The sequence below is a fragment of the Callionymus lyra genome, chromosome 14, assembly GCF_982586985.1.
Source record: "Callionymus lyra chromosome 14, fCalLyr1.hap1.1, whole genome shotgun sequence".
NCBI lineage: Eukaryota > Metazoa > Chordata > Actinopteri > Syngnathiformes > Callionymidae > Callionymus > Callionymus lyra.
This window is the reverse complement of record NC_141831.1, coordinates 16,254,364-16,279,187: the sequence shown is the minus strand read 5'-3', so window position 1 is coordinate 16,279,187 and position 24,824 is coordinate 16,254,364. Positions and strand designations below refer to the sequence as shown.

The window sequence follows — 24,824 nt, the reverse complement described above, 5'->3', positions numbered from 1 at the left end:
CATGGGAAAATTGCTTTTATTGAACAGGAAGTGTAGACAGAAAGCTATGTTTGTATCTCATATCATTCCTGAAAGCTAATTCTGTTGTTGTTCCCTCCTTTAAAACCGACCTGACCTCTGATATTCTGGTTGGTTTTCCTCAAAAACCTGATCTATCGTCCCATCTTTCATTGACTTCTCCTCCAACCGAATCGGATTTCCAGCTGGTGCGCAAGCTAGCGCGAGAGAAAGTAGAGCACAAACCACCTGTACAGTAGAATCGGACTCTTGCTGTCCAGGTTTGTTGCTACTTTTCGTTACAGTGACAAAACAACAATAAAAAAAACTCATTACTTGTCGTCTACTTCTCTTTACTTCTTGGCTAGCATGCGCCTCCATGAACACGCCCACTAATGACTTAAGGTAAGGTAAGGTAAAACTGTATTGAAATTGTTTTTTACCACTAGCCAGCAGTTTTTCATAAACAATAAAAAATGATACATAAAAAATAAAATAAGAAGAAGAACATAAAGAGAAAGAACAAGATGACACAAAAAAGTCTAAAGATAAAGACAAAGAACATAGGTCAAAGAAAAACAACAAAGACAAAGGATACAAAGACTAACATAGAACAGAACATCCAGATACTCTCACTCCACTCCTGCCCCCGAACTCAGAATTGTACAATTTATTAGCCCGAGGAATGAATGAGTCCCTGAGTCTATTTGTTTTGCACCTGGGTAACTTCAAGTCTGACAAAGTTTTTGGACTTTGAGGTTAAAGAATTGTTCTATTAAATTTGACGTCCAACTTTTGAAGTGAGTTTTTAACATGCAGAGACTCCATATATGGTCATCCAAGAGATACTCACACCGAACCCTCCCTTTTCTCGTACAAGTTTTATTCCGCGTAGTGTTAAAGAACTTGACAGACTTCAGAGCTGCAGAAGGTTCTGAGCCCTGCTTACAGAATATGGACCCAAAAAGTAAAAACAGAATCCTAAATGTGTGTTCGTCTTTGATTTTCCCAGTTTCGCTGAGAAAGCACAAACGTGTTGGAGAAGTCGCGTGTTGACAAACTCTCTAGGATCCGAGTGGTGAAGTGGCGGCTCCAGAAGGTTCTACTGAAGCTCATGGCAGTGCGAGCTCTTCACTCCCCCCTGCAGCTTCCAGCAAGAAGAAGTTAAAAAGTAATGAGACTTTGCCTGTCAGCCTCTTTTCACCTCCCACACACAGCAGTGGGGTGTGGAGTGTGTGTGTGTGTGTGTGTGTGTGTGTGTGTGTGTGTGTGTGTGTGTGTGTGTGTGTGTGTGTGTGTGTGTGTGTGTGTGTGTGTGTGTGTGTGTGTGTGTGTGTGTGTGCCGCAGTCACTTTCAATCCATAAACCTTCCACCAGATGTGGGCGGAATATTCCTCACGAATTGAGATAAAATGATTCCGAAAATCTTCAAGTCTTGGATTCATTAAAAAAAATAACACGCCACGTGCTCGTACCGAAGTTTGTTCGTGGCAACAGAACAACTTCCTGCTGTCTCTTAGGGTTTCATCAAATAGGTAGGTTGGGGGTCTGAAGTTAGTGTAAGGTCAAAATCAAATCATACTTTTACTTGATGTAGAAGTATTAAAGTAAGGAAGGTAAATTAATTTATGTGGGCACAAGGTGGCGCAGTGGTAAGCGGAAACCTATTCAGGGTGTCCCCTGCCTCTCGCTAGGGGTACACAAGGATAGGTTGTGACCCCCATAAGGTAATAGGCAGCAGAAAATGAATAAATCCATGTTTTTCTGGGCTCTAATTGGAAGGCAGTGCTGCAAATTGTTGCCGAAGGTCAAAATGTTTTAGTGTTTGACTCTAAAAAAGTCTCAACAAACTTGTCTCTTGAAACAAATTAGTGCTTCTGCCCAAAAAACTTGTCGCATCGCCCGCCCAAATATTGCGGCGCATCAGTAGCTTCCAACCTATAAATTGCACTGGTGGGTGCTGCATTAGCTTTTGCTCGAAAATAGAAAGTCATGGAGAGAGCGGGGGCCAGGGGAGCCAACACAATATTACACACTAGTGAGCTGGAACACTCACTCAAACGGTTGACTCGGGTCGTCTCGGTGCATCTCCGGCGGGATGGGGATCCTCTTGTAGTACATCTCCCAGTCGAAGGCTCCCCTCATGGCGTCGCCCGCCTGCGTGTCGTAGCCGAAATTGTCGTGGTCGATGACGTCGATCATCGGACACACGATGGTCTTCCTGTTCTGGACGATCCGGTCTGAGGAGACAAAGAAAAATAAATCTCGTTTTTGACTATTAGAATATAAATACATTATTTAATCTAGATTTTATTAAGTAAAATGTAATTTTTAACCCTCGTGTAACCTCAGGGTCAAGGTGACCCGAAGGCCCGAAAATAAATGTGTTTGAGGTATCCCTTGCGTTGTCCCTGGGTCCAGGTGAACGACCTCCACTACTGCATATGTGTTTATGAAAGCCAGGGAGGTCGTTCACCTGGACCCAGAGACAACATAAAAGCAAGTCTGGTCATGTGGATTTAATTTTATTTATTACAGTTTTTTAAAATACAAATCACTATCTCAAGTTAAACTTGTTTTCTAAGAATTAATTTTAACATTTGTGCCCAGTCGGTTTCTTTTCGTTTTATCACACAGCATTTTTCTTTCTGAGTAGTTATTTTCCCTTCAAATAAAGAAATGTATTTTGACCTCCCCTATCTTAGTGAGGTCATATCCTTACTGCCGCTTCTGAAATGAGTATTTAATGTAATTTTGTTGGCCTCATAATAGACTGTTTTTAACCCACCTTGGCATTTTGTTTAACTATTTGGATTTGAGGCTTCCAAGGCTAAGCTTAAATTCACATCTGAGTTCTATGAGAGGGATGAGCCGTGAAGTCGCTGGGCATGATGCGACATCAATGCGACAGTAAAGCGTCTCACCCAGCAGGGGGGGCAGCCAGTTGGCGTTGGCCTCGCAGTGAGAGTCCAGGAAGGTGATGACTTCTCCTGTGGCTGCCTTGGCCCCGAGCAGGCGGGTCCGGATCAGACCCTCCCTCTTCCTGGTCCTCAGGATTTTGACTTTGGGAAGCCGCTGCATGTACTCCTCCAGCGCCCCCTTCAGGTGCTCTGTGGACAAAGACACACAAAGACTTAACTTTTCCTGAACTGAAATATTCTGAAGAAGAATCAGATGATAGTCAAGTGATGGAAACAGGGAGTGAATTGTCGTAAGTTGTGTATGTGTAGTCGTGCGTGTGTTTTTTTGATGCTAATTTTGCGTGTTTTAAGTATGTTTTTTGTTATGCAAGTAAAATGTTGCATGTTTATGTGTTCACGTTTCTCAAATGTGCTAATGTCTTTTGAGATTGTTTGTGTACTAGTTCGTGCCTATTTGGGCATTCTCTCTCTCCCTGAGGGTGTGTTTCAGCTTTGTGTATTTGTGAGTGAGTGATTTCAGCATTGGGTTTTAAGGATGCGTGAAAAAATGTTGCGTTTGTAGCAGTGGTAGTAGTAGCAGTGTGTTTAAAGCAGTTTGTGTGTACGTGCGGGCCTGTTTTTTAGGACTTTTTTTTTACTTGTATACCAGTTTGGTGCAGGTGTGTTTTGATTTTCTTTGTGTGTTCCAGGATGAATGTTTGTGTGTTTCTGCTCCTGCTGTGCCAACAAAGAGGACTAAACGTGACTTTTGGGAAAAAGCTTTGTGTGTATCCGCAGGTTCCTAAAATAGTTGCTGCTGGAGTCGGCAGCCTTAAAAGATAATTTGGGTTATTTCTGTGCTCTCATGTGTGCGTGATGCAAACACAACTCGATTTCGGGTCTTGCTAACTCGTATCTTTGATGCAGCAAATCGTGTTTTAGCTCAAAACTACAGGAAAGTCTACTTCTGGGAATCGTGGATCGATCGGCTAGGATGTCAGCGTGTGTCGAAATCACTCCTCGGATCCGTCAGTGGAAAAAAAGAAAAAAGGTTTTTACTCTGACTGCCTTTCCAAAAAAAAACGCTTGTCAGCCCAGAAACAGAAAGAATGTGAAATAGCGACCTTTTGACCTCCGTTTCTGGAAGGAAAAGTGTGAGGGATATGACAGGGAGCAGCAGGAGTCTCTGGCAAACTCAATGATAAAACAAAATTCAAACCAATTTTGATTTTATCGTTATTAAATGTCTTTATCCGTCTAGATTGGTCACCACCAGTTTTTGCTGCGTCTCTGATCCGTCTCAGCAACAGCGAGCTCCACAGTGCATTTGTGAGGCGTAAGTATTGCCATAACTGGACCACAAATACATAAATCCAGCTCAAGGAAAAGAGGAATTAACAAAATAAAAGCCCCTTGTTAAAATTCAACAGTTTGGAAAATGATCGCATTTCATTGAAGAAAAAAAATATTTAAGTATGTTTCTCTTCCTACATTTTTATTTTAGGTCCCAAAATACAATTTGGGGTCATTTGAAAAAACGCAACACGGTGAAAACACACTGCAACACAAAAGCAGTTTAACACAAGTGCAATTCTTAGGCGACACAATGGAAAAAGGACACAAAACCAGGGCAAATACAAAGCGATAGAAGCGTTAACACAACACAATGCAATATAAATACAACTCAAAGCAAATGCAAATATACGCAAACACAATAGAATACAACACAAATGTGATGCAAACAGTAAAAGAAAAGCAGAAGTAAATGAATGCAGCAAAAAGATAAACAACGCAATATAAATGCAACACAAAGAAAATGCAAAACAACAGAATCACAATGCAATGCAAGAACACAAAAAAGCTAATGTATAAGCAATAGCAATACAAACACAACACAATTTTCCCGCAACACAAGGCCAACGAAACATAAAAGAAAGTCAACTTAACGCAAATGTAATTTAAAGGCAACAAAACAAAAACAAAACAGACATGCAACACAAATGCTGAATGCTTCACTCTTAATTTGGAAACCAATTTCCACTCAACCAAAGCATGAAGATCAGAGCCAGTCAACACTACTGACCTACAGTTGTTAAAGGGAAATTAAACCTCAGTAACACAGCAATCGATAGAGTCCACATCTAAAAACGTTTCAATCTCAGCCCCTCTTTGTTAATCCATCATAGCATCCGCGACCTTGATGAAGCCATAAACGTGACCTTGCTACAAGGACAAAAGGTTCTCCTCTAGGTTGCTGTCAAACTGCAAATAAAAAGCCGAGCCCTCCTCCACGCGTGCGATAAATCAAACCTATGAGAAAACGACCACTTGAACAGACTCTTCTCAACGGCCCGCCGCTGCCGCTGCGCCCACGGGACTAATGAATCCTGGAGAGAGAAGATTTGAAGGTGACGGAGGAAGATCTCAGGTTTTTAATTAAGATCAGATCATTTTCTCTGAATAAATTGGAACACGGCTCAGACTGTTTACCGAAATCGAGGAGGCAATTAATCACGCTAATGAGAGGCGGCCGATGTCGGCAAACACATTAGTCTTTATTAGAATGTGAGGCGGGGGGTACTGGGGGGCTACTGGGGATGTCGGGGTCACTTAACGGTGACGAACGGAAGGATGGGGAAGGAAATCAACAATGTTAACAAGACAGACATCGGCCTCCTTTTGTGAACGGACTTCGGCATCAGCTGGAGGTTTGTGGAAGTCTTTTAAAGGTCAAGCATTGTTTATCCTGGAACCTCCTCTAGTGATCCCTCGATTCCTCTCCCCGTCTTTTATTTGTCGAACAATCAACGTATCTCCTTATCTAACATCCCCTTCTGTGTATTCCATCTTATTCATCTACTTTCCTCCGACATTTAATCTCTCCAGGGCTTTGAATTGGCAAGAATCTGGCGATACGATACGTATAGCAATACAGGGTCCACGATAAAATATATTGATGTACTGTAGTAATAAGGATATATTTGTAGTATTGTCAAGTACTTGACTCTGACGTTGCAGAATTTACAGACCACATGACTCTTGACAAAGACGTATCTCCTACTTTTGTTTTAAAACCAAAATATTTCCAAACATCAGTTTTAAAAGCTGCTGGAGTTGACAGTATCCTCTTGTCCTCAGTCATCTCCGGGATCCTCCTTTGTTCCTTTAGCTACGGAGGAAGTATTGACTCCTGCCATCTAGCTGCCATAGTTGAAATTTCAACAGAAAAATTAACAAATGTTGTTAATATAAATATGATAATTTTTTTTCTTTCTATTTATGTATAATGAAATATGAACATTAAAATAACTCTTCTAAAATTAACATGTGATATGAAATCTAAAAGAATATAATAATAAGAATCCTTTGGTTATGCCCCTACATTTCTCATCTTTTCCTCTCCTGAACCTTTTCACTCATCTCCTTAATCTCCTAACTTATCTGCTCCTCCTCTAACTGTCACCCTTTTCCGTCTCCTTATCTCCTCTAGACCCTCCACTTGTGCCTCCTAAACCCTCATCTCCTAAAGGGTTGTTCTCAACATGTCTTCCACTCAAACACCCTTGGTTTATCTTCAGTTCAACATCCTCATCTCTTATCTTAACTTATCTTATCATGCCTCCTAAACCCCCGACCCTTCTCCCAAACCTGCTCACTCTTATCTCATCTCTTTATCATATCTCTTTAAGTCCTGGGTCTCCAAAAACCCATCAACTTATCTCCTCATCTTAAGAAGTTTCCAAATATAGAAGCATTATCCTAAAGACATCTCCTGAACTCCTGCGACCGACATTATCTCTTCATCTAGTCAACTGTGGATTTATCTTTATGTGACCTGAACCATAGTCTCATTATCTCCTAAACTCATCTTCCCGTGAATAAAAGGAGAAAATAAGAAAAAAAAAATGGAGAGTGTATAGACGCGAGGACCAAGCAGCGGGGGTCTATTTTTAGTCGTGCAGATTAATCCCGCGGCTCTCTGGCGAGCCACCGAGCGCTGGCTCATTTCTTCTCTGGAAATATTGCACTGGCCTTGTGAACTCCGTCACATGCTGTCAGTCTCCGTCTCAATATTCCCTGCTTTTCTCCGAAAAATAATCAAAAAATGCTGGAAGGGCAGGTATGACGTGGATGGTCACAGGAGCGGACAAGACTCATCCGTGTGGATTTCTTCATTGAATACGAACCTTGTTTGAGAGCGAACGGGCGGTTTCGGGCCGAACTGAAAATCCACAGGATGTGGATAGAGGACGACATGGATGGTGTCCGAGGTGGGAGGGGATGTAGGAGGTACGACAATGGTCACGCACTTAAAAATGAACATATTTTTGGAATAAATGGAGAATTTGTGAACTACAAGAAATAGAGCGAAGACTTCTGTGTTTCCTCCTCACTAACTCTTCGACTGAGCCGGGGCTCTCTCTCCATTTATTCTCTTCATCACTCTAACCCGCTGACTGTCGAGTTTAAATCTGTGTCACCTGCTGTAAGTCGATCTTGCAGACGGGCAACACATCACTCCTTCTCCCCATGCACCTCCAAGTCTTTGTGGATCAAGCTCCAATCCTCATCTCTACAGTCATCTTCAAGCCCCACGATAGGCCCACCGGATTCATGATATCTTCTCTAACCATCTAGACTTCTACTCTGCTCCCTACTGTTCTCTCTCTCGTCTCTCTCTTCTTCCATTCTCCTCCTTCTGTCCCAGCCAATAGGAGGGGAGATAAGGGGGATCTGATGTCACTGAGGAAGGTATTTGAGTATTTGTAATTTGAGGTCATGATAAAAAGTGTTTTAGGAATCTGAGTACTTGAAGAATTTCACTTTAAATAGTTGGCGATTTCTTTCCTGAAAATTAAAAAAAAAGAAGAAGCTAAAGGTTCTCTAAATAAATATTTTCGCAAGGGCACAAATTCACTGCTGCGACTACACAAATCACAAACTTTCTCGCATTTTCTCCTCCTTGACAAGACTTGCTCAAAAAAACTTACTTTAACAACACTAATGTAAGTAATAACAGCTCCTTGCAGCTCACAAGAGCAACAGTCAAAAGTACAAACTGCCTCAGAGGCAGAAACCTCAACCAGAACCAGACTCTTAAAAGAAAATAGTATATTTGAGGAGCTGGTAATCGAAGGTATATCAGTTCTGAACCCTCATGTAACCATAATGAAAATGAAAAACATTCGAAGACAGTGAAGACGTGCGAGTCCTGCAGCTCCGCAAGATTGACGAGAGATCTTTAGCGAACGCCTCGTTTAGCTACAAACCCTGACGCTGCTCTTGTGTTTACTTTTATGTCGGAGAATAAAAAACAAAAACGCAAGTGAGTTAAACACTCCAGTTTCGACGCCGAGCACGCCACGCACGACTGAACACGCAAGCTGGCAGCAAATAACAAGACAGTGAGTGTTGTTTACGCGATCCGCCGCCGCCGCCACCAGCACGCGGGAGCCGCCGCCGCCGCTCATCGACTGGCAACATTCAATTAGCTTCTTTTGTCCTCCGCCGTCTCTCAATCTATCCGCACTCGTCTTTCCGTCACACTTCGCTGAGAGCCATTAGCTCTTTATGCCACGCGGTGCATGAATAAACATGACTCATGCACGTGCTCAGTGCGACTCGTCGCTCTCACTTCCTGTCCGCCACGTGACACATGACACGGGCTATTCAAAAAAAGCTAGACCAGAAACCTTATTATGACCACGGTTTTAAAAAGATTTTCTTTAAGAGATCTTTTTTTCGCTCCATATATGCAAACATAAGTCAAAAAACTTCTTCCAAGAAGATAAGAGGCAACAAACTTTCCCAACAGACCTTTTGGCTCCAACTATTTGATTTTTCTTTAAGTTTTGAAGATTCGGTCAAAAGCCTGACAGCACAAGTCCCCGCGGTGACTGAAGATGACGCCGGCTGTGACAGATTTAGGACTTCTGTGAAGCAGCAATCGCTAACTAGACATGTCACCCCCCCCTCCTCTGAGCCGCCGCCATGTTTGCTTTTCCCAAACTCGTTTTCTTATTCTACTTCTTTTTCTCTAGCGTGTAACAAGTCACCGCTGATTCTCGCCGCCTCTTCTGGCCATAAATCCGTGAAATGAGTCGAGGTCCAGAGGCTGAACTCATCACTCACGCTCATCCAGTGCAGCGAAGCATCCAGACGCTCGCCCGCGGCGTCGCGCCCGCAAACAGGCCGACAATCTCCCGTCGTGATTGTTGGACAATGAAAAAACGTGACATTCATCATCTTTGTGACACATCAATGACCTCCTGAAGCCTTTTTATTGCTCCAGAAATGTTAATACGATTTGATGTTTCTGGATAATAATGGTCCGCAATGTTGCCCTTTCTTAATGTTGAACACACACAGATGTCTACAGGTTTAGTTTGAATCAAATAAAATGGTAGGCTGAGAACAGGTCTGCCCCCTAATGGTTTGGAGTTCAATTCCTTTTGATTATAACCTCGACTTTTAAGGTTATAATGAATTAACTTTGGACGTTTCAAAATAGAATTTAATATTTTAAACATAATATTACCAAACGCAATAGGGATTATGATCAATTAAAAAAAATATGATTTGTATTTATAATTTGCATTAAAATATATAAGGATTTGAAGTGATAAATAAAAGGATTTACAAATAAAGAGAAATAAATAAAATTAGGGATTTTAGCAACAAAAAAACAAACACATAATAGGGTTAAAAAAGAACATTATCACCCCCAAAACTACGTAAAAAATTATATATATTCAAGGTAAAAACATACAAAATAAACTAAATATAGGGATGAAGGCAGAAACGTACGGAGCCCAGGACATGACATAGGAAAAAATTGATTTGTTGATTATTTTGTGGCCACGAATTAAACTTTTATGGCCACTATTATTATTTCTTTCTTTACTATGTAATATCTGGGGTTCCGTAGAAATTAAATGTTATGTAAAACAAACAAACAAACAAATCTTTATCTAATCTAATCTGTAACTATAAGAAGTTATTTGTGAAAATGTATAAAGACAGAAAAAATAACTATTTATCCTGCAATAATATAAATTAAATTTAAAAAATGTAAGTTAAAAAAAATGAGGGAAATAAGATATACCCACACACATGATTGACAAGGACGACCACATAAATCGAAGGTCACTGCATTTCCACAACACTGTCCTTGCTCTATAAAAGTTTGACGCAGGTGGTCATAATGCAGGGTTCGGCGAAGAGCTTCATTTAGATAAGTAGATAAGTAAACGCGGGGTCGTCGCTAGATAAGTAGATTAAAAAGGATAACGGGATAAAAGGTGGCATTAAATAATTGGATAAGAAAAGACAGAGTTTTAATCCGACGCGAGGATGAACAGAGACAAGAATCTCATTTTTAGATGGGCGGAGATGAAGAGATAAGTCGAGGGAGAGGGAGCAGATTGAAGAACGAGAAGGGACATTCGCTTAAATTCACTGCTAAGGTCTCAGCACCGTTGAAGAATCCGACTGCGAGTCTGAGAATGTACAGAACAGATCAGAGGAATGAAAAAGGACGGGTGACCGCGCCGTGGAGCTGCTGCCGGTCACTTGTAGTTACGAAGGGAAGCGAAGAGATCGGCTGTCAGGGAACTCCAGCTCGGCTGGTGGAGGCTGACACTGTTCCTGCAGTCCTGAGGAAGACTTTGAAGCTTCCAACATCTTGCCAGTCCCAGCAGCTCGTCTTCTACCGCGACTCCTTGGATCCAGTAGGAGCAGGTTCTTGTAAAAAGTATGTGCTTCGACGTACCGTGCTGGTGGAAACGCAACTCAAACCGGGTAGAGTTGAGTCGAGTAAAGTATGGTTAAGGCGAGGGAGTTGAAAAACGGGCCATAACATGTAATGGATACGGACGAATACCATGGCTGGGTTGGATTATTACATACTAGGGATTCTACCCAGAGAAAGATTCTCTCCAATCTGGCAACACCAGCCACTACGCACACTTATGTCGTCAAACAAAGAGAAGCAGGTAAAGCTTCAGCCGAGACACTCGACAAAGTATCTCAAGGACTCCTTCTAAAAACATTCAAACTAATTTAATGACAAAGTCGATATTTCATATAAACCTTGTCCTTTAGGGTTTGGAATTGGATGTCCGGATCAAGGAAACTTGATATATTTAATCATATATACAGTACATATACACTTAATGTCACTTAATTCATTGTATTTTATTCATCTCGTTTTATTTAACAACACAACATCACATAAAACATCTGACGATAAGTGTTAAATTGTTGCTGATATGACGATGAAATATGACACAGATGTTTAACTGATATAATAATTGCCGTCTGTGGTTATATATGGGCTGTTGCAATAATCGAAAAGAAGAGATTTTAGCAACGCACTATGAAAAAAACCGAACTATGAACTAGTTTAATCATGGAGCAGTGAACTTTACAAAAATTTGAACTAGAAAGTGAACTTTCCCCAACACTGACATTCAGTTGCCAATGACAAAGTATAGAGAGACACTAGTGGGAAGCAGACTGACTGACTTCTGTCAGAACAAACACTCTTCACATCAACTCTGATAACTGTAGGAGTCAATTTTTCGCAAGAGGTCGAGGGAACTCTAAGAACTGTTGCAGCATGTCGGAATATCCACGTTCCACTTTTCTCTCAGCGGCAGTGCGACGTGATCGGGAAGTTAACCGACACACAGCTCCGAAGCTAAACGGCAGAAATGAGTTTTTACCCGCCGGCGAGACGCGGGGTCTACCAGCTATCTCCCTGAAACTCCCCCAGGCCGCCCAACGGAGCTGCAGGCAGCCGCTCGTCTGGCTTCTGTCTCTGGGTGTTTGGAGCCTGGCAGTGACGCTAATGCTCTTCTTGATCTTCCTGTTGTGCAGTCGTGTCTTTAAAAACATCAGCGATTACCCCCGACTGTCAGTTCAGAGTCCACGTGTCTTGATCAGGCCGAGGCTACTTGAGCTAGATCCTGGAACACTGAATCCATACTAGCCTCTCTTTTGAACCAAAACATCCAAATGAAGCTTAATGAAGCCTCCAGAATAGCTAGCAGTGTGTATCCCATTCTCTACCTTTGTCGCTGAAGTCGTCCACCAGGATGATCTCGGCGATGAGCTGCGGCGGCGAGCGGTTGAGGACGCTGTGGACGGTCCGGAGCAGAGACGACCAGCCCTCGTTGTGGAAGGGGATGATGATGCTGGTGTTGGGGAGCTTCTCGGCGTAAAGCTTCTCTCTACAGCTGCAAGAGAAACAACCCAGTCAGACTCAAATGAAAACCAAATGTTTTTTTTTCTCAAAAACGACTTCTCTCTGGTCTCAATCTTGTTCAATCTTTAGCTTCTAGCTTCTTCTTTTTTATAACTTCACCTGGATTTCAAATTATGAATCAAATGATGTTGTTGTGGCAGTGGGCGCTGTTTGAAGAGCAACTAATGCATTTCCTAAATTGATTTTCGGAGCTCTACTCCACTCATCTCGAAACTTCTTGTTTGCCTAGATTTAAGACCGAGGAGAAATTTAAAAAGGAGTTACTTCAAAAATACACTTTCTTTATCTTGGAGAGAAAGAGTTCAACATTTGAAACATGTGAGTGAGCCCGAATGCCTAATGTTCTTACTTTTGTTTATTTTTTTAAGAAAAGATGATACACATTCTTATGTAAAGTTAGTGTAGTTTATTTTGTTATTGGCGATTTTAGCGAGTATCAGACTTTTCTTTATATCTTTGGAGTTTTTATTTATTTAAAATAGCTTCATTTTTTTTTTTTTCCAATTGATTTCCAAAATAATCACCGATAACATTTTATTTCGTCTCTCAACGTTTTTTTCCCAGATATTTGTTGCATTTACTGTAGTTTTTCTAGTGATGGTCTGATGAAGCTTCACGAAGCAGTGTCATTATTTTCGGAACCCACTAGATGGCGGCCTCTGCACTATTTTCCTTCGTTTTTGAACAACTGTTCCAAGTACAAACACATCGTTTGTTTTTAAACTGATGGCGCCACCTGCTGACCTCTAAACAACATGACACTGTTACATGAAGCTTCCTCAGCACATCACTATCCCCCATAGTTACACTTAGTTTTTTCCCTTATTTTTATTTATCTTTGCCCAAATTGTTTTCAAATGTTTACTTTCCATTCTGTGCTACTGGAGATTTAATCGTTTATATTTTGAAACGAACAATCCGCTCTATCGTTTTTTCCTTTTCTTGTCGTCTACTCGACACTTCAGTGCTAAGATGTTTGAAAAACTAATTTTGCTTCATTTGGTTTGTGCGGCGCAGGAGAATCAGTAGACGAGCAGGAGAGAGGGACTAACAAGAGGAGGAGGCGGTGCTGAGCAGCAAATCAAATAAGGAAGACTGTGGAGGAGAAAGTGGGTCAAACAGAACCTGGGTCTGAATGTCAAACTGTAAGTGGAGCACGGATGCAAACGAACACACCGGGGTTGTAATCAGATTCTCCTCCGACGGGCTTCTACACGCCTCACCTTGTACGCCATCATCGCGCCTCGATCCCTCGGGAAGCTAATCAGGAGAGGAGAGTCATGTTCCGACGGCGGGAGAGTGAAGTGTCAGTCGATCAACGTCCGACATCTACTCAGATATAAGGGGTGAGGGGGGGGTGACTCCCCAGAATTCCAGCACAGATGTTTAACTGAAGACGGTGTCAACGGCAGACGCTGTTGTCAGGGCGATAATAGTGAATCTCCTACACCTTAGAATTTTTCATTTAAACTCAAACCCAAGTGGTCCATAGAAAAGAAAATCAGAAATATATAAGTATATTAAAAAATGAACTTTCTTTTATGTCTTGATTTATGTCTTATTTAACCCTTCTATTATCTCAGGGTCAAGGTGGCCAAAAGGCCCAGAAGCAAACATGTTTGTGGTATCCCTTGTGTTGTCTCTGGGTCAAGGTGAATGACCTCTGTCACTGCGAAAGCCTCAAGTCATTGACCTTGACCCAGAGTAACACAAGGGATACCACTAACACATTTGTTTTTTGGGCCTTCCCTAAAATAAATCATTTTATTTCGAAATGTTCATTTTAAAAATATATATATTTCTCCATTTTATCTAAGAGAATATATGATAAAATGAAACAAATAAAACACCTGTAATCTTTTAATTTAAAATAAAAATAAATATTTCTACAATATATATATATATTTTCAAATCATAAATATTTAACTTCAATTAAATATAAATATTTTAATTTTCATTAAATAATGGCTCATTTATTAAAAACTATTTCATTAAAAATATTCAATATTACACTGTTTGAAACAAGTTTCAAACAAGATACCTTTCGAGTCAGGAGATAAAAAAAAAAAGGTAAACTTTATCTGCAACTATATCCGACACCCTTGAGTTGTCGTTCCTGCTATTATATCTTATTTATGTTATTTTCTCCATCTCCCGCAGTAATGGTCACGGCAGCCAGAGGTCAAGGAAGGTCGGCTGTTATACTAGCGGATGAAAAGAAACGAGGCGTTTAGGGACGACGAAGGAAGGAGCTGCTTTCCGGTCAAGAGTCAAGGCAGAGGACTCGACTGATTCAAGGTTTTGTGTGCGAGCGAAAACGACGCGAGACTCTGAGCTTTTCTGATGTTCCTGTGTGACAGTATCACTCTCTCCAGCTCTGGTTGTCATGGAGACTGCTGCGTCCATTGATACCGTCCCCCCCCCGTCCCCCCCGAGAGGGCTTCTCAACAGATGACACGTCCTCTTCAACCATCATCCAGAACATGCGGGGCACCGGTTCAGACCTGTCGCACAATCACTTCAACTGATCGCATTTCAAGCAAGTCCAGGGTTGTGAGCGGTTTTCTGTCTGAACTGTAAATATGAAAAAAAAAGGTTCTTGTCTCACTTGTGCTAGCAAAACTCCCATGATGCCTTTCTACACCCTGCTCTATTTCGTGACGGCTAATTAGTCGCTACAATACTGTGATTCAATTCTTTGTTGCTGGGTCAAAAGCGCTCAACGGATGTGATTGGTTGGCTGGGCGGCAAAGCCTCATCAGATCCCCATTACTGAGAAGGTATTTGTGACCTAGTAACTGGTTACTTTGAAAGTCACAAGTAACTTAAAGAAACTAAGGTACTTTCCCTAGTAACTAGTTACCTTGAAAGACACAAGTAACTTAAACTAACTAAGGTACTTTCCCTAGTAACTAGTTACTTTGAAAGTCACAAGTAACTTAAAGTAACTAAGGTACTTTCCCTAGTAACTAGTTACTTTGAAAGTCACAAGTAACTTAAAGTAACTAAGGCACTTTTCCAAGTAACTTTGAAAGCCACAAGTAACCTAAACTAACTAAGGTCATTTTCCTAGTAACTGGTTACTTTGAAAGTCACAAGTATCTTAAAGAAACTAAGGTACTTTTTCTAGTAACACAATCTCAATCACTTCAACTGATCGCATTTCAAGCAAGTCATGGGTTGTGAGCGGATTTCTGTCTGAACTGTAAATATGAAAAAAAAAAAAAAGGTTATTGTCTCACTTGTGCTAGCAAAACTCCAACGATGCCTTTCTACACCCTGCTCTATTTCGTGACGGCTTATTAGTCGCTACAATAATGTGATTAAATTCTTTGTTGCTGGGTCAAAAGCGCTCAACGGATGTGATTGGTTGGCTGGGCGGCAAAGCCTGGGGGGAGCTCATCAGATCCCCATTACTGAGAAGGTACAGGTATTTGTGACCAAATACTAAAAGGTACTTTTCCTAGTAACTAGTTACTTTGAAAGTCACAAGTAACTTAAAGAAACTAAGGTACTTTCCCTAGTAACTAGTTACCTTGAAAGACACAAGTAACTTAAAGAAACTAAGGTACTTTCCCTAGTAACTAGTTACCTTGAAAGACACAAGTAACCTAAACTAACTAAGGTACTTTTCCTAGTAACTAATTACTTTGAAAGTCATAAGTAACTTAAAGTAACTAAGGTACCTTCCCTAGTAACTAGTTACTTTGAAAGTCACAAGTAACTTAAAGTAACTAAGGTACTTTCCCTAGTAACTAGTTACTTTGAAAGTCACAAGTAACTTAAAGTAACTAAGGCACTTTTCCAAGTAACTTTGAAAGCCACAAGTAACCTAAACTAACTAAGGTACTTTTCCTAGTAACAAGTAACTTTGAAAGCCACAAGTAACCTAAACTAAGTAAGGTACTTTTCCTAGTAACTAGTTACTTTGAAACCACAAGTAACCTAAACTAACTAAGGTACTTTTCCTAGTAACAAGTTACTTTGAAACCACAAGTAACATAAACTAACTAAGGTACTTTTCCTAGTAACTTTGAAAGCCACAAGTAACCTAAACTAAGTAAGGTACTTTTCCTAGTAACTAGTTACTTTGAAACCACAAGTAACTTAAACTAACTAAGGTAATTTTACTAGTAACTGGTTACTTTGAAAGTCACAAGTAACTTAAAGAAACTAAGGTACTTTTTCTAGTAACTAGTTACCTTGAAAGTAATGACTAACTTCAAATTAGTAACTTTTTAAACTTTTTAATCTATTAATGTAACTTACCCATCACTGGACATAAATAACACAAATGAAATATTTAGTAGTTTCTACACACTGTACTTTCCCGACAAACATAACATCTGGAAGGTCTTGAAACAGATTGAAGGTCGAATCCCATAGGACCTGTTTTCAAAGTAACCGACTCACTTTGCGTGTCTGATGTCCGGCAGCGAGCGGTTGAGGGAGATCCGGTCGCTGATGTAAATGTTGAAGCCGTTCTCTCTGTAGGCCTGATCCACCTGGTCGGCCTCGGTCAAGGGGTACGGCTTCCCCTGCTCCCCGTTACCTGCACACACACACACACACACACACACACACACCACACATCAATTATCAAGCACAGTTAATAGTTTCAATTACACATTGGGAATAAAATACTGAGAATATATTTGTGATACATTAAATAAAAGGCTCATTTTACACAATCAGGAAGCGTTAAACTCTCTCCGACTCGTCTGCAGGAAGAGACACGATCTCTCCCACATCGATAATCCCACAATTATTGTTCAACTGCCAAACTCAGAGTTTAGGTCTCGGAATGACGCGGCTAAACTCCGATTACAAGGCACGGAGGGGAGGTTTGTGAGTCGGGCCGCGATGACGTGAAGAGTTGCTTCTCACCCACTCGAGCCGCGTCCCTCCTCATGGCCTCGTAGTCGTGCCAGTCGTTCCTGCGGACGCCGTCCAGCCCGACCTGAGTGACCTTCCTCATCTGGTTCCAGCCCTGATGGACGAAAGCAAGACGACACTTAAATCACTGACACACACTTGTCTCTTTTCCTCGTTGTGTCGATCACCCTGTTAGTCTTGTGTGTGTACCATTTGTGTAGTTGTTGGTCTTTGTCGCAACTATTGTCTGCTTTTTATTATTATTATATATAAGTATTTGGTTTTATATTGGTTTTGGTTTTTAGTGCATTCTTACTATTTTTTTGTTGTTTATCTTCAGGTGTGTGTCCTGTTTTGTGCTGCTGTTTGTTACTGTTTTGTTGTTTTTGGAAGATGATTCTATTGTTTTTTTGGGATTTGTTCGTTTTGTCCAACAAAATTGGATTTTTTGTCATTTATTTTTTTTATTTCTATATCTTGGATTATTGTTTTTTTTTTTTTTTAAATCTTTATTAACTTGTCGTTCATTTTTAAGTCAAGAAAATATAACGTTTTTTGTTGAAAAGCAGTTTTTAGCCTCCCATTCTTCTAAAGAAAGTTGCATGAACTTTAAGTTCAGACTAATTCACAGTCAACAAAAAGGTGAAAGCTGCAAACAAAAAGGAACATCGTCAGTAAAAAATAAATTTAAAAAATGAAAGAAAAGGGGGACAGTAGTCTTGAAATCAAAATGTATTTGAAAAAGAAATATTTGTATTATTATTATTATTGGTTGATTTCATTTGTTTCACAGAACACATTTTATTCTTCGGTTATGTTATTTGAAAAACGCATTCATGGAGAAAAAAAACTCACTTTTCTTTCAGTCAATGAGTCTCACAGAGGAAATAAATCAACTTCACTGCGACTCTCACCGCTAACGACGAGCTCGTACTTAAAGTGCATCCGTTTGTGAAATTCTCCCCATTTACAAATTACATCCAGTGACTCAAGCGGTCGTCGGATCAGCGAACAATTAATGCGCCGCGCAGGAGGAGGGCAGCCAATTAGCGAGACCCCGTTAATGATGCAGGAAACTTTTTGTTTCTTCTTTTAACCTACGATTCACTCGCTTGGTTACTTTGTTTGGTTCATTTCTTCTTTCGGCCTTTGATGCGCCTTAATATGAACATGTTTCTCACATCACTTAACAGCATTTTGAAGGTCATTTCAGAGACAATCACAGCAGAGTTTCAGATCTGACTCGGTTTTAATTGAGTCAGTTTTATGAATTAAGGCTTATGATATTTTTACCTACTTCTGGTTAAAGATAGTTTGGTAAATACACATTTTGTCCGACATAAAACCTTGTTTGGCCCCTTGAATGTTTCACAAATCCTTATATACTGATTTCTCTTTTTAATGTTCATAAAGAATATGTTTTCCGTGGCAAAAATGTTTTGTTCATATATTCATTGTTTTAATATATACAACTTTAATTAATAAAGTAATAAACAATTGAGCTTTTTTGCATTTTTTTTTAATATATATACATAAATAAAACCTCTACAGTTCGAGTTTAAATAAATCAATTTGCAACTTACTAGGGTCAGATAAGATAAGAACCTCACCCTCATACATACATCATACTTGGATATGTTTTTTACTTTACTTTATCAGCTTTCACTGTATCTTATTTTAGATATTAAAATACATTTTTGGGGCTTTTTTAAAATCGTAGTTATTTTATGCTTAATATTTCAATAAAAAAAATATGTGTAAAATATATGTTTAAAATGCCTTTGTTCATGTTGGTGTAGCAAAGTCTGAGGACGAGAGGATACCGTCTATTCCAGCTGATTTTAAAGGCGGACTTTTGGAAATATTGTGATTAGAAAATTATAAGTAAATCTCAGTGTCTCATAAACAGTTCAAGATTTTTTTTCATCAAAATATATTCGTAAGATGAATCTATCAACTAGTATTGTGAGATAATTATATCATCAGAGCCGTAACCCTTAGCAACACATTTGTTTTCTCTTCGGGGGAGCGGTGCTTATGAATCTCTCTGGTCTGAACAAAACTCTCATCCATCTCTTATTAATTATTTCTATTCCTGGGTCACAAAACAGGCCAATACAGAACCTCCAACATTCTGTTCACTCCAACTTCCTCTCAGGCAAAACTCGTAAAGCGTCCATGTTTACAATTGGAAGTTTTGTCGAACATCAGGCAACGTGTTGGAGCGAGCGTCGGCTTCTCTGGCTGGTCATCTCGTAAATGTGGACGACGGGAATGAAAAAAAAAAAAAACGTTGGCAGCAGCTTTGGTTTCAACAGCTGCCAGTCTTTCTCAGCCAAAACAACGACGACATAAAAATCAAATGTGCTCCAGCTGTTGAGCGGCTCTGCAAGTCAATATTTGCTCAGATATTCTTTGATGAATGCCCAGATCTAACCCAAACACAAATAAAATTGTGTGGCCCTGGGGCCCATACAGTCGTCTGGCTTTATTGAGTTGGCCCTCAAATGAGAAAAAAAAATAAAAACCCACATAGTTCAAGTCTACAGTTAGACGACTTTATTATTTTTATTTGCATTACTCACAATTAAAACTTCATCAAGTCTTATTTGCTATTGTCTATAGAATTATTTTGCATTTGTTAAAGATTGAAGTGTGCCAATTAATCACATTTATTCAGATTTCTTTCGCTTTTAAACCAACTAATATTCACTTATTTACAATTTTCCACTGTTATTTTCGTTTTTTTGTATATTATGTATAAACTTTTATATGCAAAAAGTAGCATAACTAATGATAAACCATTTTCTGATGCATTGTATTTGAATAATAATAATTACATGGACAATGTAATGTACAAATTTTGTGACCACATTGGAAATATATTCTCTCACCACTGATCTAAAGGAAGTTGAACCAAAACAGATGAAATAAGAAGAAAGTGAGTGACAGTAAGCAAATATCACTAATTGACATCATAATGAATAGAAATGAAGAGATAAGAAGTGAAATGAATGCGGGATCGTTCATTATGTTTTCTCACAGATTTCCCATCTAACCTTCTGTTTCATTTTACGTGCGTGTGTCTAAACAGGCGAAGACAATATTTGTGTGAGAAACAGATTGAGATTCAGAGAGAAGATAAGATTTGATCGCGGCTCACAAAAGAAATTGAGCACATTTGCCTGCGAGCTCCATCTGTCTGCTGCGCACACACACACACACATATACACACACACACACACACACACACGGGAGAGAGAGGGAGGACAGAAAGGTGTGAGACTGTCCACAGATATAAAGAGTTTCTTCACTTCTGTTAACAGTTACGTTTAATTTCCATCACACCTAAAATTATTAGCGTTAGAACAATGAAGTCAAAGGAAACTGAAAGAAAAGAAGGTAAAAACTACAATCAAATTGTAGATTAAACGTTGAAAAAAGCACATGTTGGTTAACTAACTACTACACAAACAATATAAATATATATATATATATTAAAATACACATTTTATGCATGTTTATTCCTCCTTTATTATTGTTTAGTGATGATTATGTTTAGTTATCCTTGACTCTTGCCATTTTTCATCAACTAGAAAAGCTTTGTTCATGTTTAATAAACACAACCTAATACTGATTAATCTTAAGTTATTTCCTAACTAATCTTATCTAATTTTGTTTTTGTCAAATTTCGAAGTGGGTTAAATGTTTTTTTTTCTAGTTAATTTATGTATTTTATTGATCAAACAGATCAATGTCAAAATCTCAGTGAGATATTAAGTGTAGACCAAAAACTAAATCACACAAGTGGCCAAAACCTTTTACCAGTGAAGGATCGTGTGTTGAACTAAATATATATTTATTCGTCTGTAATGTCAAGCCTGAATTTAATATGGTATTTGCATTTTTTGGAGGCTCAAATATTTTTGACTTACTCTGGGTTTTACAAAACACGTCCACTAGTTAGAACCGTCATTGAAATCTCTGTATAATTGTTAATCAATAATCTCTGTCCAGTATCTTATCCTAATCACTGGCATCTTTATGGGTCACCATAGCAACGTTAAAATTAAAATACTTCGATTTAATTATCCGATGGTCCTGAAGAAAAATTACTTGGCGGGAAGGAATATGAGTAATCATTTTTGAATCACAAAACTATGTTGATTCTGTATTCGACAGAACTGCACCGATTTTGTATCTATTCTTTGTTTGTCTTTCACTTAATTTTATTTTTAGCATTATTATGGTTTATATTCCTAAACATTGTGTGTAGAATCAAAATATCAATATATATTTTTTCATACATTTATAATTAACATGCAAATATTCAAAACATTTTTTGTGTTGCAATTTAACTTCTGTCCGCAAGATCCTGGCAGTGACTGAGAACGAGAGGATACGGCCGAACCCAGGGGCTTTAAAATCTGATGTTGACATATTTTGATTTCAAAACAAATGAAAACATTTAAGACTTCAGTTTCCTTCTGGAATCCAAAGTCAATCAGAGGAGAGTCATTTAGTCCTCTACAGCTAATAGAACAAAGAAATACAGCAAGATCCAAGTCATGACTGAGGACAAGAGGATACAGCAGCTTTTAATTCTGATGTTTGGACATATTTTGGTTTGTAAACAAATAAAAGCAGTTACGACTTTGTTAAGAGTCATGTGGTCTGTAAATTCTGCAACGCCAGAGTCAAGTACTCTGGCAATACTACAAATATATCCTTGTTCCTACAGTATCACAATATATCGTATCGTTCCCCCTGTATCGTGATAAACCACTGGCCAGATTTGGCCTTGAGTTGAACATGTGAAAAACTTGTGCTTGTATCTGTGGTGCCACATGTTGTTCCACTGTAAGCTTCTGTGGATACAAGCATCTGCTAAATGACTGGTTAGACTTGAGCGAGGACGCTGATGCTTTAGCTGAAGATATTTTGAGCTAAAACTTCCATCCTTGTTCTCTGCAGGCACCTGGCTCCTCACCAGCTGCTTTCTCACCAAACAAAGCCCCGGCAGGGTCGCCCGCCTCGTCCACACCCCTCGAAAAAGATCCAATTCAGGCGGCACAGCAGGGGGGAGCAGGTTCAAATAAACCCAGCGAATGGAAGGCACGCTGCAGGTTTGTGTTGTGAAGCGTCGACGGCGTTCCTCCTCTACGCCGTTAAAGTGTCTTTTTTTGTTTTTATTCTACCGCGGAACAAAAAGAAAGACGACAGCGAGTTGCTGACGCCCCGCTGTGGCCCGCGCCGTGACCTTTCTAATGACGAACATCTCGGGAATCTACGATTCACGCTGGCAGGAACACGCTTCCGCTCAGGGCGCTTATTTTTTTTTTTGCATCTATAGTCAAGGTGTGACGGCGTAAACAAGCTAAAACCAGCCGCCGCCGCCCTGAGCCCGCGCTTTATCTCCTTCACCTGCTTAATCATTAATTACCAAACATTGCATCAGAACACACTTGCCCGACGAGGGAACGATGAAAAGTGGCGACTTTCGCCGGCGTGGAGGATCCATTAGGTCTCACGCGGGCCTTTTAACGCTCCATTCAGCTTCTCCTCTGATGTTTACTAAGTGCATGTCCCCAGGTGAGGATAAAGATTATGAATGAGTCTCACTTTGAAGTCGCAGTATGGATCCATGCATGTGTGTGTGTGTGTGTGTGTGTGTGTGTGTGTAAGTGTGTGTGTGTGTGTGTGAGGTGACAGATTGCTGCAGCGAGAGCGATAAGAGATTCACAAACACGCCACAGTCGGAGTTTGAGGGATCTGCTCTCACAACAACATCGGCAGGTTGCTGAACTCCTCTGCGAGAATCGATGGAAGGTCAAGCGCTGTTTTGGGACGTGAAGATGTTTGAGATGTCTGGACCTGGAGAAATCGCTCATGACGAAATGACTGCGTGCTGTGTGTGTGTGTGTGTTTGTCAGTATTTTCAATGCTTGAGTTTTATGGTTTCTGCAAAAGGTATCAACAAAATACAAGTTATTTATTCATTGCTAATTCCGCTAACAGGAAGGTTACCGTATTTCCCGGACTATAAGGCACACTTGGAAGCATTTAATTTTCGAAAGAAACGACAGAGCGCATTAAATTCAAGAGATCGTTATATATTTATTAAGTTGGGTTGTGCTTAATGACCTAGAAGTATTTTTGTGTGGTACCCAACGTTAGTGATGTTGTTTAGATGTCAGTAGGTGGCAAGTATAAAAACAATGTATTTTTATTTAAAACCATTGATCAAAACAAAAAGGAAAATACTGCGCTCAACAAGCTCTGTCAGAATGTTTTTATTCGACTGAACACTATGACACTGAAGATGAAGAATTTGTGGACAAGGAATGAACTGAAAAAATGTGTGTATTGGGTTGTATTTTACGCTTTATAACGATACAACTTTGAGTGTTATTATGATTTTACGCTAACATACGATTTAGTGATATCAAAGAGTGTTACAAATAAACGAAATTGTTGTTGTGAACGCGTCTAAAAAAGTTTGACTGACCTATCAGACTTTTCTTGTAATCTGGTGCATTTTGCCAGCTGCTATTAAGAGGATTCAAAAAACCTCTGATTGTTTTTGGATTTCAGAAGGAAACTGAGGTCTTAAATGCTTTTTATGTGTTTTGAAATTAAAATATGTCCAAACATCAGCTTTTAAAGCCCCTGGAGTCGACTGTATCCTCTCATTCTCAGTCATCGCCAGGATCTTTGGTCAGAAGTCTAATTGCAACACGAAGACACTCAATTTTAAAAGAAAAATACACACTTCTTTAAATATAAACCATAAAAGAACTGTAATGAAAATAAAATAAGATTTAAAATGTAATTTAAAATTTTTAAAAGTAAAAAATTCTGTGCTGTTGAATACGGTTAAAAAAAGCAAGTAAAAGTAAGTGTTCCGATATTTAAGCTAGAACATTGTTTTGTAAGAACCAATCTTGAAGCAAAGGCATATAACTAGGATTCATAGTAATAAACACTCAATATAATCACCAAGAACTGATCTTTGTCTGGATTAAACCGGATTTATTTTGTTTTGGGACTTTTTCATAAAGGCCAATAAAGCCAAACATGGTTGAGCGCCATCAATCAAACAACTTTATTTATATAGCACTTTAAAAACAACAAACAGTCGATACAAAGTGCTGTACAATGACATGAAAGTGCTAAGAAAGCACAGTTAAAACACACAAAGATTAAACAATATCAAATAAAACAAGTAAAAAGCACAAAAAACAGCTCCATGTTTCATTCTCTGTTAAAAGCCAGAGAATAAAACTGTTGTTCAAGACGATATTTAAACTAAATTACAGCTCTGTAGCTCAAATATTAAGTAACAGCCTTTGAATACTTTTATCCATTAGTCGCTTTTGTGGCTGAACAATGAAACTTTTCCCAAATCAATTCATTTTGTGAACAACTTTTCAAAAGCCAATCTTTTTCTTAAGAGTTTACATTATATTTTATTTATTCGAAGAATACATGACGATGACAGGGTTGAGTAAAGTGGACTTTCTTAAGCTTGCGCCAGCAGAGCAGATTTTAAAATAAAAAATGTAAGAAAGCTTGTTTTGTTTTCGCCATGTTTGCTTTATAGTCAATGCATAAATAAAGATTTATTGAACATTAATATTTTGAACACGAGAGGTTTTTCTGTGCTGGAGTCTTGGGAAAAGTCTTGTAGCAACCTCTTAAAATTAACTGGTCATGTGACCTGGTGCACCAAGAGTTTCTATGCAACTTTTAATAAGGTCTGAAAAAACTCTCAAAGAAGGAAA

At 39.3% G+C, this 24,824-nt stretch overlaps 1 protein-coding gene across 1 annotated transcript in view; it reads right to left on the bottom strand.

Moving 5' to 3' along the window:
* LOC148066183 (polypeptide N-acetylgalactosaminyltransferase 10-like) overlaps positions 1-24,824 on the bottom strand; it is a 45,399-nt gene that overhangs the window by 11,911 nt on the left and 8,664 nt on the right. Inside the window, exons 2-6 of the mRNA XM_087807867.1 lie at positions 17,053-17,155; positions 16,579-16,717; positions 11,970-12,136; positions 2,922-3,107; positions 2,054-2,237 (exon numbers count right to left, since the gene is read on the bottom strand). Of these exons, the coding sequence (XP_087663993.1) occupies positions 2,054-2,237; positions 2,922-3,107; positions 11,970-12,136; positions 16,579-16,717; positions 17,053-17,155 (779 nt within the window). The remainder of the gene's footprint in view (positions 1-2,053; positions 2,238-2,921; positions 3,108-11,969; positions 12,137-16,578; positions 16,718-17,052; positions 17,156-24,824) is intronic.